This window comes from Melospiza georgiana, chromosome 5 (genome assembly GCF_028018845.1).
Source record: "Melospiza georgiana isolate bMelGeo1 chromosome 5, bMelGeo1.pri, whole genome shotgun sequence".
NCBI classification, from domain to species: Eukaryota; Metazoa; Chordata; class Aves; order Passeriformes; family Passerellidae; genus Melospiza; species Melospiza georgiana.
Window position 1 is genome coordinate 51,999,990 of NC_080434.1, and position 18,575 is coordinate 52,018,564.

Sequence of the window (18,575 nt, forward strand, 5' to 3'; positions counted from 1 at the left end):
ATGCCACTAGCATTGTCTGAGATGACTGACACAGTAAGCACAGTAGGCTGAAGAATGGAGCTCCATGTAGCCAACACATACTCTTTACAGTTTACATATTATCATGAAGAACTGTAAAGAGGATAGACTTCCCACACACATCAAGTGCTAGCTCCAGAATATTGCTAAAGTACTGCAGATTGATGTCATGAGTACTGTATGCCACTTTCACAATATCACATTCCTTTTAATATCACAGGCAAATCTCAGCTTGAGAACATTCCTCATGATTCCTCAGCCAGACAGAAAAGAGCATACTTTTTGCAAAATCATGTGAGTTTGAGAGCACTCCATGTAATTTAAAGAGGCACAAAAAGGTTTTCTTTCCTTTTGAAAAAAAAAAAAAAAAAAAAAAAAACAACAAACCAGTATTTGAGTATTTGCAGAATCTGTTGATGGAGTATTGTAAACAAGCTCAGAAGTAGAACTTAAGTGTACTCAGTACTCTATTGAAGTTGGACTGCTCTGTTTTGTGATGGTGCTTTCTCCTCAGGAGAGATGTATCATGTTGCTAGTACACTTAAAGGGTTTCTTACACATGCTTTTAAGGCATACCTTATTTGAAGCCTGCAATACAAAAAAAGCTGGCTACTCTCCAGGAATAAACTTCCATGTCCTAGATTGCTTCTTACTTTCAGACCCTTCCCCATGAAAATGCATGACCCAAAAGCAAACTGCAGTTGGCAAAATGTGTATTTAGAATACCTCCAAATGCAACACCACCTGACTGGTTCAGAAGGGGCTGTTCCCACAAGGTGTGCTTTTGGGAAGAATACAGGTATACTCTGCCATACACTTGGTGTGCTTATTACATGGTGTTCACTAATTCATATTTGCCCAGTCCTTTCTGTCCTTACAATAACAACCATTTATTTTCATCCTGCACAGTTTTATCAGCTCCTCCATTCAGTACCACAAACTTATATGGAACAACTGTGAAATAAATGAAAAGATATTTCAAATAAGGTATTAACATCTTCAGAAGTATTTTCTCCATATTTTGTTTCAAAGGTTTCTTTTCACACAATTTCACAAATGAAAACAGCATTTCTAGTCTGGTCTAGTTGCTGTTCATACCTACAGAGTTCCTGGCTCACATTTTATAAGGTGAGTACTGAACGACGAGGCAATACCTGTTGTAAAGCAATGCCTAGAAATATCTGTGCTCATTCCTTATCAACAGAGATGAAATCCTTTTTTCTGGGAGAGGTGCAAGATGGAACTGCAAGCAGCTCCCTTCACAGGGTTGAGACAGGTTTGGGACTTTGCTGGAGGCTGTGGGGTGGGAAACAGAAGGAAGCCTATTCTTAAATAGCTATAAATGGAAAAAGACAGCAATGGCATTTCAAAGCTTTCAGTACAAGAGATCTTTTCTGTTTTGATTTTTTTTGAGGCAGGGTGGAGAATTTGTGTTTTATAACTGAAAGGCAATATCAGGACTTAAAAAGGAAATTAGGTAGTAACTTTTTTTATGAATTATTAATCAGATTAAATTTCATTTGTACAATAGCATACACAGGCTCTCTCTTGGTCTCCTTTGTTCCTGGGCTTCTGGCAGTTATCAAAATTGGTACAACTGGCAAAACAGGGGTGAGCAAAACAAACAAAAGTGAATATAATTTCTTTACAAATTAAAAAAAGTCTGAAATTCTTCTGTCCTTCTAATCAATATCCAACTCAAATCAAGAAAGGAAGAAAACTCCATCTGTATCCTCACTACAACTAAGGTTATTTCTGACATAACGTTTTTGACAGCTGACCCAAATGTGTGTCAAAATCTCCCTCCCCTCAAAATGTATTTTGATGCTTTCACAAAGGAAGGTAGTGGGGGGAAGTCAAACTATGAATGCTTTTGGTTGACATGATGTGTAAGCTTTATCTGCAGCAGAGTAAAACACCATCTCTGACAACAGAGCTGACAGACTTCCAAAGCAAACAGCCAACCACACAGCCCTTCCTCCTAGGGCTGCTGGTGGGCGGCACAGGGACAGATGATGTTTTTAATTGGAAGAATCTTACTTGAAAATTAAACTTACAAAGGCCCCAGGGGAACTGGAGCGAAGAAGCTGATCGGCTTTATCCAGCATTCTGCCTGATTGGTACAAAATTCTGATTTGCTTGTGGATGAGCACATTTGCTGCTTTGTCATATAGTAACAGATTTCAGCTGCCTCAGGTCAGCTCCCAGGAGAGCAGGATGGGAAAGTAATGACTAAACATCCCATGAAAACTACTCTGACTTTCACTTAAAAGAGCAGTTAGTTCACCAGTTTTCATCCTTCTCTGCTGACACAGGAAAAAAAACAGAAGAAAAAATGCTGATGGAATTATAACAAACTACAATAAATAATTTTTATATGATTCCATATTTCATAAAGAAATCCACATCAGCTACATGAACTGTTTGCATACGAAAAAATATGCTTTAGTCTCAATTGGTCAGCCCTCAATGACTGTATGTCAAGCAGAAATGTTGCTTTCTCAGAATGATAAACTGTAGGTTATATTCCAGTGGGACATACCCTAATCTGAAATTCCAAAACATATTACCAGTTCAGGTTCTGGGTAAGTAACAACAGTTTTAAAGACAGGCCCCTTGTACATAATTGTCTAAAACTCCAAAGCACTTCTACAAATTTTCTTTTCCATGACTTGCATTTGAGGAGATTAGAAGCTATAAAAAGCTCCACAGAAACAAAACCAGCATGAACCATTTCGTGCCAACCATCCAAATTTCCATGACAACGGCTTCAGTGAGCTACCTCATTGGTACTACAGCAGCAGACCAATAGTTCAGTAAATATAGTGACTGTTAAGATCTGGTAAAAGTAAGACATTTGGCTATATAGCTCCTTGAAATAAACATATAAATTCCCCAAAACGGTTCATTGAAAAAGAAAGGAGTTGTTCAGTTTAGCTCAGCTTTGCCATTTTCAGTAGCACGGGGTGTGCCTGCACAACTATGCATAAGCAGCCTGTTTTCCCCAAACCTGCAATTTCACAGAATATCTGTACCTGAAAATCCTGTTTGGTAGCTGCATATCAAAGGTTTTCCCTGGAAAAAAACCCCATTTTTTGATTACAGTGATGGTGCTGCAAAAGTATAAAGAGAAACATTACATGTCCAAAGCTAGCAACTTTTTGAGTTGGAAAGAAGCTTCCAGATACTCCAGAATAATGTTTAGTTTGGTTTTAAAATGTGACCATCAACATGTGTGCTTACATACACAGTGCCCTGAGAATGGAAGGCAACAAATGTTTTTATACTCTCTTCACAGTTCTTCAGTTAGTTACAGACAGAAGTCTAAGGCACAGAAATTCCAGATAACCTCTTCAGGCCTGATATTTTCACTAAGCACTAGCCAAAAGGTCTATATCTCAATAAAGCAAAAATTCCCTGATGGGCCCCTAATTCCTACATCAGAGCTATCCATTGTGCCACTGTGTGTCCACACAGCCACACAGCCAAAGCCACGTGTATGCTGTTTGTCCAGCTTCTCTAATTGGACTCTCAAGTATAATCTGGTGTGATTATTTAACTATTTTATTTTGAACCAGGAATGTGTTTGAGAGTGTATTCTCCCATTCCACTTCTTGTGTCACAGACGACATTATGGGGATGTCTCAAAACACCAGAACTGTCACCCATTTACACAGAACTAAACCTTCATTTGGTGATACATTTCACTGCAAACAGGCATTTGGTTCAGAGCACCAAATTAGGGCCAATTCAAAGTGAAAGTCACTTCCCAGAGTGAGGCACAGAACCCATCCTCAGCACCAGCAGCCCCCCCTTGAACAACATGTTGCTATATGGCACTTACTGACATACATGCAACCTACAGGGGATTTCATCCAGGCTAAGAACTGCAGCTTTTGTGCACCTGGCCAGCTGTTCCAGGAATACTGGCCCGGCCTTTTGGGAACTTGAAAGCACAAGGGAAAAGAGGCAGCAGAAATCTGTTGTTACGCACTAGTCCACTGAAACAGGTCCACTGAAAAGGTGCCTGAACTTCCCTGTTGCTTCTCAGCAAGAAAACCATGCTTTTCAGAAAGATTTTACTTTAAAAAATGGATACTAAGCAAGTTTGTAGATGACAGTAAACTGGGAGGAGCTGTGACCCTCTCAAAGGCGAGGAGGCCCTGCAGAGCAAGCTCAATAAACTAGCAGACTGGGCAATCACCAAATCTAGAAGTTTAACAAGGGAAAGTGCCAGATGCTGCACCTGGAATGGGGCAAACCTGGATGTACAGACAGACAGGGGAATGAGATGCTGGACAGCAGTGCCATGGAAAAGGATCTGGGGGTCCTGGTCCATGACAAGTTGAACATGAGCCAGCAGTGCCCTGGGAGGCAGGAGGGGCAACCCTGTCCTGGGAGGCATCAGGCACAGCATGGCCAGCCAGGCAAGGGAGGGGATTGTCCTGCTCTGCTCTGGGCTGAGGCAGCCTCACCTCGAGTGCTGGGGGCAGTTCTGGGTGCCACAGTATAATAAGGGTACAAAGCTGTTAGAATGTGCACAAAGGAGAGCGATGAGGATGGTGAAGGGCCTTGAGGGGAAGCCGTACGAGGAGTGGCTGAGGGCACTCGGTTGATTCAGCCTCAAGAAAAGAAGACTGAGGAGAGACCTCATTGCAGTCTACAGCTTCCTCCTGAGGGGAAGACGAGGGGCAGACACTGATCTCTTCTTTATGATGACCAGTGACAGGATGTGAAGGAATGGCCTGCAGTTGTGTCAGGGAAGTTTGGGTTGGATATTCAAAAAAGCCCAGAGGGTGGCTGGGCACTGGAACAGGCTCTTCAGGGAAGTGGTCACAGCACCAAGCCTGACAGAGTTCCAGAAGCATTTGGATGATGCACGTGGTGTGATTCTTGGGGGTGCCTTGTGCAGGGCCAGGAAGTTGGGCTTCATCCTAGTGGCTCCCTTCCAACTCAGCTTATTCTGTGAAAACACTCCTATTAAAATTCTATATTTATGCATTATTGCATCTCATGATTTGTTATTGTAACTTGATTTAAAAGCAAGAATAACTGAAAGCAATTCAAATACAATTCAGTAGAGTTACCTCAGTGACAAAACCAATACACAGTAGTTAAAGTCATTCCTCTGCCTCAGCTACTGCTCTTTAAGTTCTGGCTGCTTTTCCCAGCTCTGCTGCCTCACTTCCCCATACAAATTAGTAAGCATCTCTTGACATATTTTGTGTATCTTAACTGATATGTAAAATACTACCAAAACAGAGTCTGAGAATGTTTTTCCTCTGAGTCATTACCATCCATAAGTATTTCAGCTTGAACAGTAGAGCTGTAAAAGGCTTCTAATTAAAAAAAAAGAGCCAAGCTGTAATTCTATTAATTAAATAATAATTTAATAAGTCCATTGAGGATTTACTTGTTAAGTCATTAGTCAACCTCTGTACACCATACACAACCTCAGCTCCTTCAAATTTAAAATAAAATGGTTCAGAAGACTTCTTAAAAGTATTTAAAGCTTTTATTAGATAGCCCAGTAAAAAATTCCAACAACTCCTTAAAGCAGAAGTTTCTCAGAAATGCTGCAGCTTCTACATGCAGGATGATGCGAAGTTAGGAACCATAAAGGTTCCTTTACCTGACTTTTCCCTAAGGATATTTCTATTTAAGGGACCCAGAATGGAACTGCTGCTTTGGTGTTCTCATGAATTCCTCTAATACACATAGAAGACTGCTTCATTACAGTAGCCTTTCAAAAAAAGGCTATGATGTGAAACCGTATTTTAAATAATCAATTGTAAGGCAAATAAAGTTAAAATGCAGTGCTGCAGACAAATGTATATATGGAAAAAAAATCCAAACAAACTCGTAGTTGTATTATCTATCTTTGATACAACCTGGGGTTTTCCCTAATCCTGCAGGACTTACTAGTAGTTTTGCTACTGGTTGGCTCAGAACATGTTAACCACATGAAGACAGCTAGCACCAACTTCCAGAGTGCCCGTCAGCAAAGAAAAACAAATGCTGTTTGACTAGAGGCTAAAAGTTCTGTTTTGAATTGCAGAGGACAGAACCTGTACAAAAGAGCAAGCTCAGCTACCTTGTCAGGCTTGGCTTGTTAAATCTGAAGGTCAACATGAACCTGAAAGAAGATACTCATGAGAAATTAATTCAGAAAGGCATAAATGATTCAAGAGAAAAACCTTGCTAAACTGCAATCTACATGGCCAGGAATTTCTCTGTGAAAAGCTCTGCTCCTTACTAAGCACCCCTAATGTAGCTGACAAAGGCAGAGGACACTGCCCTGCTACACCTGTGCAGCCACACAAACGCCATGTTAGCGACCATATTCCAGCCTCTCCCATCAAATGGGGAACACCTAAGCAGAGCAGGTGCAATTCGAGCCTGGCATACAGAAAAGGAACGGGAAGGATGAAGAATAAAAGCAAATAGTTCCAAAGAGAACTTAAGTGCTGAGTAAGTGAGGGGTTTCACCACAGGGCTGACTTCATTTCCAATGCTGAGCGCATATTCCTCAGTCATCAGCCGGGCCCCGCAGGGGCGGGCGGGAGTGACTGGCATACAGAGAGCAGAGCATTTCAACTGCTCCGTGTTTGGTGATAATCAGCGTTTATCTGAAAGCTGTCAATGGGCAACAACATTTTACCCCAACAGAAACTGACCTGGAGAATCACACTGAGCAGAAATGTAGTGTTCTCTGACAAGGGCATTGTGCAAGCTTGGGCACCAAAACACAGCTCTGGCAGAAATCTGCACTTTCTCTTTGCTCCACTGCTGGCACCCAGCCTGGGAGACAAGCGAGGGTCTGTCCTTTCAGCCCTACCCACAGCGTCAATGGCTTCAAGGAGATTCTTCTACAAGCAAAACTGTGGCTTTTGAGCTTTCCCCCCTCAGCAATTCCCAATTCTTCCCTGGCACTAGCTCTCATTAACCACTTGATTCTTGATACAGTATGCAAGTATTCAAATTCCTTTACAATTAGGGTTATCAGGGATAAATGCACTAGCACAAACAGGAGTTGCACCCCACAGAATACCACTGCCACTTATTCACCTACCCAAATAATTTATCGTAAGTAAGATGAGCTTAAAAGAAAGACAGGTTTAACAAATGTTTAAGTTTTTTTGGCTCTAGACTGTTTTAAAATGGCTGGTTATGAGGGCTCCTTAAGAGACCAAAACTTTTATTTGTCTGGCTAAAATGTAAATCATTCACTGAGGGATTAAAGATGACCGAGGTGCTCAACTTTGCTGGAAGCTGTGGGGAATAAAAGAAAGAGGCATGTCAGTTAAAAAGGAGCAAAACATCCTCATAAATGAGTGTGATACACCCTAGAACAGACCAGCAAAAAAAGCCAAAACCATCCTTTCAGAACACTCTTAAAAAGGACAAAAGAAAAAAAAAAAGAAAAAAAAAGAAAAGAAAAAAAAAAAAAAAAAAAAGCAGGAGGGGGTTACTTGGCCATCAGGATTTTTAGTCTCTCATTCCTATTCATTCCTTTGCAGAAGGCAAATTAATTTCTTTTGTAGCTTCTGACCTAAACTACTAAACTAAGAAGTATATCATTACTCCCATGCATGCTCCTCCAGAGGTCTACTAGGCACTCTGTTACACAAAGAATAGGAATAGTAGGAATGATGGCAAAACAGCAGCAATATCAATTCTAACACAGAATGAAAAGCTGTATTAGTATTACAAGAAATATAACTGGCATGGTCCAATATTATTATGATTACTTTTTCAGTAATGTTTCATGGCACAAGCCAAGTAACCACATCTTGCTGCACTGAATAGGACAGAAACTTTCTTTGTTGATAGCTTGAGAGCTTCCCAAACTGTGGAAGGCTCACAGGCCCTTCCGAGTCAGAAATCCTTGAAAAAAACCCAAACCAAACTAAAACTTACTTCTTGTTTTGCTGTTGGAATTTCAGAGCATCTACTGTGAATACACGCTAAAATCTGATTTTCATAGGAGAAGGAATCCAAACAATTGGCTTTCTCAACTCAAGGTCCAAGAGTAGCCAACCCAGCTGGGGACAGCTACACTGTAAATCCATCCTTTTCTTCCAGTGCTGGTGGCAATAAGTGAGGCTCCTCAAGCTCCAGCACCAAACTCTATCACTTGCAGCTCCCCTCAGGAAGGAGCATCGCTTAATAATTATAGAAGAAACCTTGAATTAAATGGTGTAACTTTGCTTTGCATTCTTAGTTATTTTCTTTACTGGTTCCTTGTTGGTTTATAATCCTTCAGACAAAATAAATTGAACACAGCTATTAAATTATATACAGTGGGTTTTTTTGTAACTTGACAGACAAACTATATATATTTCATAGCTAGCTGAGAATCTGAGGACACATTTACTCAAATTTTCTATACAGTTTCTTGCACTAAGAACTGTTTCAATTTCTTCAGCAATCAGTTCTCTAATTCTGTAAAGCTGCTTCTGAATAGAAACTTGCATTATAAAATTAAGCAATTTGTAAAGAACTAAGACAAATATCTTTTTTTCACTAAAGCTGTATTAAATAGTATAGGAACAGAAATAAAATTATTTGTAACACTTGTCACTGTATTATTATGTCCTACTAATGAATTAATAATGTGTCAGCTTGCCACTAAAACTCTGCATGTGTTTTTTGTGACATTTTTCAAGCCCACAAAGATTACTTTTAGTAACAGTTACTTCAGTAATCTAAACGGAATATGAATAGTCTTCGTGTATCTACCAAAGCACAAAACTGTATTTTCTACTCAGAGCAGTGCAAACATAGTTTACACTTCCAAGAGACTCTGCTTTCAGGTGCTTAGTCAGAGGTTTCCTTTGAGTCAGTTGTCTGACTTTGTATCAAACCATGCAGGAAAAACAGGTATAACTATTCTTTTTTATTTAAATAATTGTATGATAGTAAAACAAGTAAGTTCTTTGGAATTCATTACCCACAGAGCCATCACACAGGGGTTCAGCCAGCATCCATATGGCCAATGGGGGCAATGTCAATCCACATGTGACTCAAGTGGGGCTTTATCCTCCAGGCCAGAATGGACCCATGGCTGAGCCTGGCAGCACTGCAAAACTCAGCCCTGAAGGAGCCTGTGTGTCGGTAAGAGACAAGCTGGGTGCAACTGCAGATAAAAATGTGTAAACAAGATATATTAAAGGTAATGTTTATACAAACACCAGGGAAGTCAATTTCATAGCACATGGGAGTAAATTGCTTCACATGTAAATATCTGCAGGCCTGGTGACTTACTTAAGTGGAAGGTCACTCATTTTTAAGTAAGAGATGCAAGGGGACAGCTTTCCTTTGAGGGGGGGCAGTTTCCTCCTCCTACAGTCCTTCCCTGTTCTCGAATGGGCCACCATCTTATAAATACTGGAAAGGCTTGCATTTGTGTTGAAAGCCCACAACAACTTGTAGGAGCAATAGCTCCTACAACTGATCAGATTTTGGCAGGCAGGGAAGTTTTGTCTATTAAAGAGCCTGATTTTATGTTTCTATCAAGGCAGTACACTCACTGCCTTGCTTTCCCTCCCAGATTAGTGCTGACAATTAATGGCCATCATAAGAATAAAACTAAGTAGTTGTGAAGAACCAGCACTGAAATAATTAGTTTTGAAAGCACAGAAAGTACTCCTAAAAGCACTCTGAAGTGCGTTGGTGCAAGAGATTGTTTCTCTAAAAGCACAGCGAGCTCCGTGTGCTGCAAGTTCTGACCTCCTCCGACCACACCAGCTCTCTGACCAGCTGCCTTGCCCAGCTGGCAAGTGAACGGGGAGGGAAGGAAATGAGCCATGCCTTGGGGGCATCCTTGAAGTACGAACTCAATGGCATCACCCGTCCTTGCCAGCAGCCACCTGTACAGGAGACCAGCACATTAAAAGAGCCGGGACGGGGATCGGCCGGTGTCACTCCTGCAGGCTGCATGGGAGCCGGGTGTGAGGTTCTGCACGGGACAGAGCCTGAGGAGCGACAGGAGAGGTCACTACAGGTGCTCCACCCAACAGGTCTTCACCCCGAGGAAAAAGGCAAGTGGAAAGACAGAAGGATACATTTCCATTTTTCAGGGTGTGTCTAAAAGTCAGCAGAATCTTTTCAAAACAGAATAGAGCAAATCCTTCTATCTGAAAATCTGAACAAAGGCAACAGTCACAGATCAAGCACTTTCCTCATAGTATCTTCTGAGGGTAGGTATTTCACCTGTTAAATATTCAGGAAGAGTGGTGCAGAAGTAATTAAGCAACTGACCACTTACACCTGACAACAGAGAAGGGAGAATCAGGTTTTGTGTTGTCTGCCTAGCAGCCTACACTGTCTGCTGAATTTCAAGATATACGTTTTTTCCCCCAGCTAATTTATTCAAGGGACCTACAATTCTTGACTGCCATACAGCTGTTTCACACACTTGTCCTTTTCTACATGTTGAACTGTGCCTTGAGACAGAATATCATTCGCAGCTCCTTCATAATGACAGTTACTTTAGAATTTTTTTAAACACCAGCTCAAAACTATATTCTAGAGATCTTTAACCATCTTTACTGCTTTGCATCCATATGTAATTTCAGTTACAGTGGAAAACCCTACTGAAGCCCTAGACACACAGATGAAGAAGGCAGCACGACACATGCATTGTCATAGTAAAACATGTAAGTGTCCCACTAAAATCCAACTTATTGTTCTTCATAAATTCAGAGCATGACAAAAACCATGGAAAAAAAAAAAAGACTCCAAAACAAACAGTGGGAGCGCTGTTACACATTCCCCAGAGTGCAAAAGTAGCGTTAGACTTCAAAAGGCAATAAGATCGGGCCTGCCGAGCAGTTTTAATTTCAGCTCTCCCCTTCTGCAGATCCACAGCAACGTAGAACAAGTCTGCAGCTTCACTTTTAACCCCTAAACCCAAGCCATGTCAGACAGCAGGTTGACTTTACTTTGAGTGCTCCTCCTTTTCCCTGGCTGAACAATACAGCAGGGCTCCGCTCCCTTCCCGGGGTGACTGACTTGCCTGGAATTACACGCGAACATCTGCAAGCCCTAAGGCTGGACTTTACTTCCCGAGCGCGGAGGGCGGCGGGCGCCGCGCCGCCTACCTTGGCCACCCAGCTGAACAATGGTGACATCCTAGGGGCTCCGGCGCGGCGATCCCCGGCTCCGGCCGCTCCTCTGCGCCTCTCCCGCCCGCCGCTCCCGCCGTCTCATGCGCCGGGAGGGCCGGGCCCGCGCGGATCCCGAGCTGTCCCCGCCGGAGCCCTGCGCGCCGGGACACTGCCCGTGGCGGCGCCGGCTGAGCCGCGGGGCTGCGGGGCGGGAAGGGAAGGGAAAGGAAGGGCCGCGGCCGCGTCCCGCCCCCGCCGCGCTCCGCCTCCGGAGGGGCTCCCCGCGCCCGGGCCGCGGCCGCCCGATCCCGGCGGCGGGAAGGGAGCGGGCTCGGCGAGGGAGCGGGCTCGCCCTGCGGCAGCGCGCCCGGCAACGCAGGCAACCGCCGGCCGCCACCGCGCGCTGCCCGGCCGCGCAGTGCAGCGCTGACCGCGGGATTCCTAATTAAAACTTTCCGGGAACATCCCGACATCGAAGCCATTCCTGAAATTAAAGGATCGAGCGAAAAAGCATCTGTTTGAAAACACTGTGAAATGTTACACTTCCAGTCTGTCTTGCCATTCGTGTTAGCTAATGGCATTTGACATCACACGCTAGCACTCAACTTCCAGAAATCAGACTGTCGTGGAAGGCCAGGCAGTAGTGTACATGTTCCCCGCAGGTCCAGGGATGTTACTTGCCACTCAGCCAGGAATGCTCATTCCCGTCGTTGCTCCGGCTGAGCTGGCTGTGAATATCCTCCTCTCCTACTCAGTGGCTGTAGGGCTGCCCAAGACAACTATTTTTCCTGAGTTTGGAGGAAGGGCACAGAACCAGAAAAGGAAAAAAGGCTTGGAGTTCACAGGAAATAATCCACTAGGCTCAAAACAAAAAGCCCTTTATTTTCCACCACCTCAGAAACAACATGAAGAACTAGATTTGCACAATCATAACAGAAAAGCATAGGGGTCTGCTATGCACTTCTCAATAAAATTCAACTGGTCAAAGTTAGATGATGAAGTGCCAAATTCAACTCTTCTTTTTGCCCAAAGACACTCTCCCTGAGACAGCTACCCCACTGTGAGAGTGCCCTGCACATGCTTGCACTTGCACACTTATGGCCAATGGAATGGTCTCCAGGTCAGAGCTGACACTGCTCCAGTTGTTTGAGTTATTAAATGAAAACAGGAGGGGAAGAGTGACATCCACGCACGTGGGCTGGGGAGAAGCAGACCAATCTCACAGCTCTCTGAGGCAGAAAATGGGTAGTTTTGGCCCCTGCCCTGGACTGCATGACCCTGCAGCCCTGGGTTTGGTTCATGCAAGGCAAACAAGGGAGGAGCAGCCAGAGAGCTCTGTCACCTCCTAACTGGTGCTGGTGAGTGCCCGAGCACGGCTGCATCTCTGCAATGGGCCACAGACAGATGAGGGGGCAACACAAAGGCAATTCAGTTTCTGAAATGAAAACCTTAGCAAATGCATTTCAGACCTTCATAAAAGGAGAATGGAGTTCCATTTTCTAATACTACTACACATTAGAGATAATTCACAAGGATGGCCAATGGATCTCTCTGTGATTATGATAGTGGCCATGGACATTTTGATTGTACAGATGCTCTTAGCCATAAGCCAAATAAGTCACTCAATATGACTGACCCCCTTCTGGTAGCAGTCTCTAAAGGCTTACTGGCATGATAGAGGGAGAAATTTTCACTACTGTTCATGATGTACAGAGCACAAACATGAAAAAATAACATGTTCTCAGGGCCTTAAACTCAGAACCTGACAAGAACTCTACTTTTATTTCATAAAGTAACTGAGGGCATGAGCAAGCAAGGCAGAATGCTCCTCCTCATTATGTGCTGCTCATAGTTGTACAGCATAACCGCTATATTTGATGGCAGCATGAGAGTCTCAAGAGTCTCATTTCTCTCACGCTGAGTGTGAACAATATTACTTCTAAATAATTATTTCTTCCCCTTTCTCTGAGGAGATCCTGCCAGCTTGGGAGTTTTTCCAGCTCCCCCTTCCTGACTGACATCTTTACACAATTTTAAACTAACAATACATACACCTGCCCAAGAGTCCACATTAAACTGATGTCAGTCAGGATATCTGGCTTCTCATCCTGTCTGCAACTGGCTCAAACAGCCATCTCCAGTGTGTCACTTCATACTACTTAACTTTGAAACCTGTTGCATGGAGTTGTTATAGTGACATTCGTATTTCAAATGTACCCTGAAAACTTCTATATGCTTCTGTAGGATTGGGTAGAAGAGTGATCTTGTGGTGAAGATACTGAATTAGGAGATAATGAATGAATTCCAGTTTCTGCTGTTAACACGACTTTCAGGCATGCTACATAACTGCTCTCTCTGCTTTAATTAATCTGTTAAAAAAAAGATGATAGATGCTGGCCTTGAAGGAAGGAGAAGTGGGCACACTTTGGCATTTGGGAAACAGCTGGAAGTGAGGCTTAAGTGTTCAGCTATAAAAACATTTAGTAATGCATTAAATTCTTCTGTGTAAATGAAAAGGTCACTCTGTTGCTTACCTTCCAAAAAAGATGCATTTAGAAATGTAGTGGGAACAATACTGAGTTCATTTTTCAGAATGCTCAAATTTCTAAAAAGAGAACTTCTGTATTTTAGTATTTTAAGTTTGGCTTGTGTAGATAACTGTCTCTCCAAAAACACTACATACCCATTTTGGGGAAATGGAAAAATTCAGGGTCAGGGAATAACATCTGTATTGCATAAATAGTAAGTAGCACTTGACACCATCTTATCCAAGTCTATGATCTCTTAAAAATCAAAACAAACCCCTCAGTCCTATAAGCTGTTTCATGTTATTATGGAAAGTATTAGCAAGATATTTGTGGCTGTTTTTAAAACAGCACCAATTAAAATACTTCAAAGACACAACTTAGAGCTTCCATCATCAGAAAGGTGATCTTTCTGTTCTACAGATGTCCTGCATAAATTTACACAAATACCCCCATGATTTTTTCTCCAACAAAGTTTTCGCCATTTAAAGAAGCCATCTGGAGAATGAAAGAGATATAAAAAGAGAAGGGAGACATAAGGAAGTATTAAGAAAGGAAGATGCAGCTGACCTTTCAACTCAAAAGAGGAGTATTCCTGAACTAATTTTCCTCTGATTTCAGTTTCTCTAGGTTTAATGACCATAAATATCTTTGTGAATCTTCCCAGTGTGTCATCACTGAATGATGTCTCACAAGAACTTGCATTAAGGGTATAGCCTCAACTGTGGTATCTGAGAACTGGCCTCTCCCTGTTGCTCTAGTGTTACCACTAGTGGAGATTTTAAAGCAGATCCCATTCCCATTTAAAGTTTTTTCTTCTGAATGGTACTTAAACATACTTTGGCAGTTATTCTTCTCATGAATTGTCCCTCTGTCCACATTCACTTGCAACTTTCACTTATCTCCTTCCTTCCTGTACACAAGAAGGTCTTAATACATTCAGGTGGAAAAAATACAAGAAAAAAAGTAGGCCTGCCATTAATTATCACTTTCCAATACTTAGTCTTTGTTTAAAAACACCCACAATTTTTATCCTTTATCACGTATTTCTCACTGTTCTTTAGGGTTTCCCTGAGTACTGTCTCATTCTTTCCCGAAAGTTCCAGGTGTGATGGTTTCCACTTTATCAGAGAAAAAAGAGAAGAAGAAAATAACTACTGTGAGAGTACTGTTTGTGATGTGAATTCAAAAATGTAATAATGTTTTGGTTCTTAGATGCAGCTGTAATAAATCATACCAAAACAAAGGTGTCTAAGGAAACACCAGACTTCTATGGCACCTTCCCACAATGCAAGATGCAAAAAATGATTTATCTGAATCCATCAATGGAAAAGAGTAATGAATCCTCTGGATTTCATCCTATGCAAAGACTCAATCAAGCCTAACTCAGTGGCTTCTGAATAGATACTGTGGTAAAGAAAAGAGTAACCTTTCTTACTTCTTTTGGCTAAATGATAAGCAAACATTTTTCTCAATACAAAATGAAATATTAATCATAAAACCAATTACTTCACCAAACCAGATCTCCACCAGCCCCCTGATGAAAGACAACAGCAAGACCCAACACCTAACCACAGGCTAGCAGCGGCTGTCCCTTTGAATTAAAGTGCACAGGGGCCCACTGCCCATGCTAAAGATGAAATCCAGCTTTCACCAAAGCACCTGGGATGACTTTCTTGGTGGTTTCTAGATACTCAGTGGAAACAGAAATTACACAATTTGGATAATCTTCTTAGTACTGTAAGTGAAATTTTCTGGCTATTTGCTAACCAGTAGCAAATATGAAAAATGCTGACATTGGGCTGGTGCCCAGAGATAACTTGCAATTCACTGCCCCTGTGGCAGACAGAAGACAACAGCTCCTCACCAGACTGCTGGGCACTGATTCAGCACCAGAGTCCTCTCCAATCTCTCCTGTAGGTTTAGCTTACATATCATTGTATTTCCCACCACAAGATTTGTAATTGCTAAAATGCTTTGATTCAAGTGATATTAGGATTCTCACTCAGGAATGGAAAGTCATGTTGGTGATGTCCTCTTCTCTACCACCACTATCCCTTCTCTCTCCAACAGTGTCAGAGCATAAGAGGGTTACCATGTGCTGAGGCTCAACTGCACCTCAGCAAGAGGACTGAGGGAAAGCAAGATCTGCAAGGGAAAGGTGATCTTACACCTGTAGGAGAGAAGTGTTAGAGCACACGGGCCATGTTGCTCACTCAGCAGACAGTGGAATTGAAGACTTCCTTGGGCAAGTCATATCCTAGAGGCAGGGTTACATCAAGTGGAGTGAGGTCATGAGAGTATTAGAGGATAAAACACCTCATAAGGTTGAAGCAGCTTTCCTGATTGGCTACCATCATCTTCAGATTCTTTCCCATGGGTCTGTTTTGGACCAGAAAGTATTTAGGCATTCTTTTTTTCATTTGAAAAGTTGTATCTAGAGAAAACTGTTTGTGCTTTTCTTATGCCCTGTTAGAAGGCAGTTGTGGGTGACAGCAGATGCTGGGATGATCAGTCAGTTACCTTGAATGGAATGGATAATTTCTTAATATTTGCTCCAGAAAGTTCAGAGTGGAAGGGTTTTCGTAAAATCCTTAGTCAAACAAGGAACTGGAGAAAATACTACTCACAGCATGTGGAACCCATCATCCTGTAAAGGTAACCAAGGCTATACATAATCAGCTTAATGGTTACACAATCTAGCTTTGGGTCCATTGGTGCCCATTCATAAACATTAGGGTCATCTGATGCAAAGAGCACACCTGGACTGAAATCATTGTACCACTTCAAACACTTCTGAAAACATTAATGAGCAAACTTTGGATTGGCAAGCTTTATGCTGGATTGAGGATTTTTTGTCTTCCCAGAGACAGCAGAAGAAAGCTTAAAGCTGTCAGGAACTTTGCCATGGGTTCTGACTAATTCCACTCAAGCATAATCATATGTCTGCATTTGACCAAGATGAAATGTACACTGCTGAATGATCTAATTGTAATCAAATTATCAGATCTCTGTAAATGAGTGGAAAAACACTGCCTGAATCAACAGGTAAGTCCAAGCAAGATTTACAAAGATATCTTGTGAGGAGATAATTTTGATCTGAATAGTTGGATGCAGAAAACCCACAAGGACGATGTGGCAAATGCGCAACAGGGGAAACTTAGAGCACAGAGGGAATTGTCACAAAGAGACATCAGAAGTTCCATACATTTATTCTATGAGGGTTTTCTGGAAGCTGTGAAATGAGTAGGAAGAGCAGAAAACAGGTAGAGCAAACTAGCAAACCGCAGAACCAAATCACAGAGCTCAATAAATGGGGTGCTCCCAGTGTGCAATGACAAACACACATGTCAAGCCTTTGAGACAATCAGCTAAGTCTTGACTGCAGCTCAAACAGCTGGAAACCTCCTGTTTTTCCTCCTTGTAGGGCAGTAGCTTTTGGTCTTCCCAGCGTCACCAAGCTGAGGGATAACTTAGCTGAGCTGTCCATGCTGAGGTGGCTCTGGGGAGAGGGCAGCAGTTGCCACAAGGATGGCACACACCTGCACACACACCCTGATACAACTGGATAAACTATAAAATATTATTTATGCAAGACTGTTTATTTTAAAACTCTCCCGGCACTGGGATGCAAAACATGTGAAAATCAAATTGCCATTAATGTCTCCTGGCACTAGACACTTGGCCCTGAAAGGACTTTGCACCCTCTTCTGTCAACTTCCTGCTGCTTCCTTGTGACAAGCACCACGGGTCTCAGGAGAATAAGAAAACCTCTTAAAGTTTAAAAAACATTTTCAAAATGCAATTAGTTAAAAGTTATACTTAAAGTGATTGTTGATCTTGAAGCTGATATGATTAACTCAGATGGGAAGAAGACAATTCATTTGAAGATAGGTCACATTTCCTTTGTAAAGAAGCATTACCTCACAGTGGAAAAAATCCTCCAAATTACTAAGCACTTCAACTTCCAATAACAGATAAGCGACAGAGTAAAAAATGTCTAAAATATTGAGGAAAACCTATGAACAGAACATGACACCTCTCATTTGACTGGTTAAAATCAAAACATAATTATAATTTTATCAATTCCCCATATGCTATGGGAGACATATATATTATGAATGTCTATTTCCATTACATGGGACTTCATGTTAGTTTAGTTAGTCCATATTTACTGTAGCCCACTAGAACATTCTAGTAATGAGTAATACAAAATAAGGAATAATGTATGCATCATTTTACAGAGTTATAGCCTAGCTCTTTGTTCACATAATTAATTATATATACAAAAATAGTCCCACTGTCCTAGATATATTATTTTGCATACCTCAGTTGCAACAGTAGGAGACATGGGAAGTATATTGAGCTCCACAGAATGGAGAGCCATGGAAAGTAGCCAGTCTTTTCAGTTCTCCACAATTTAGTTACTAAATCTATTTCTAACAGCACTGATTTCTCATTATTTAATTCAGCCACCATCCCCAAAGCCAGTACACAGATTCAAATGGGCTTGTATTGTAGTACCCTAAAGCAAACCCCATTTCAGTAAACTGAAAAAACTCCAACAATTAAAATAAAACTTTAGGTGTTAACTATTCTACTGCCAAACCAAAACATTTCTTGGTTTTCCTAGGAATTGCTTAACAATAAGAACTATCAGTTCAGGTTTATCTCTCAGCAAGTGCAGGGTCCAGAACTTACCTAAAGTCTATGGAGCAATATTGCAGTTCACATATGATAAGCAGCTGAGTGTAAAAGCTATTTATTTGAGTATTGCCCCCACTAAAATCACAGACCAGCTTGTTACTATATCCTTATGCATCTTAAGCAGAGATAACAAAAAGAAGAAACAAATACCATATTGTCCTGTTCTTTTCCAGAATCAAGCTGAAGAAATTTTAATGTCTGTAAGGTTGCTCTC

The 18,575-nt window shown here is 41.8% G+C and overlaps 1 protein-coding gene across 5 annotated transcripts in view; it reads right to left on the reverse strand.

Moving 5' to 3' along the window:
- TBC1D1 (TBC1 domain family member 1) overlaps positions 1-18,575 on the reverse strand; it is a 92,750-nt gene that overhangs the window by 58,636 nt on the left and 15,539 nt on the right. The window contains exon 1 of one of the 5 annotated variants that reach the window (XM_058025077.1): positions 11,124-11,284. The exons of the other annotated variants lie outside the window; for them this stretch is intronic. Within the exon in view, the coding sequence (XP_057881060.1) occupies positions 11,124-11,153 (30 nt within the window). The 5' untranslated portion in view covers positions 11,154-11,284. Of the gene's footprint in view, positions 1-11,123; positions 11,285-18,575 lie in introns of those variants that run through there. 5 annotated transcript variants of the gene reach the window in all.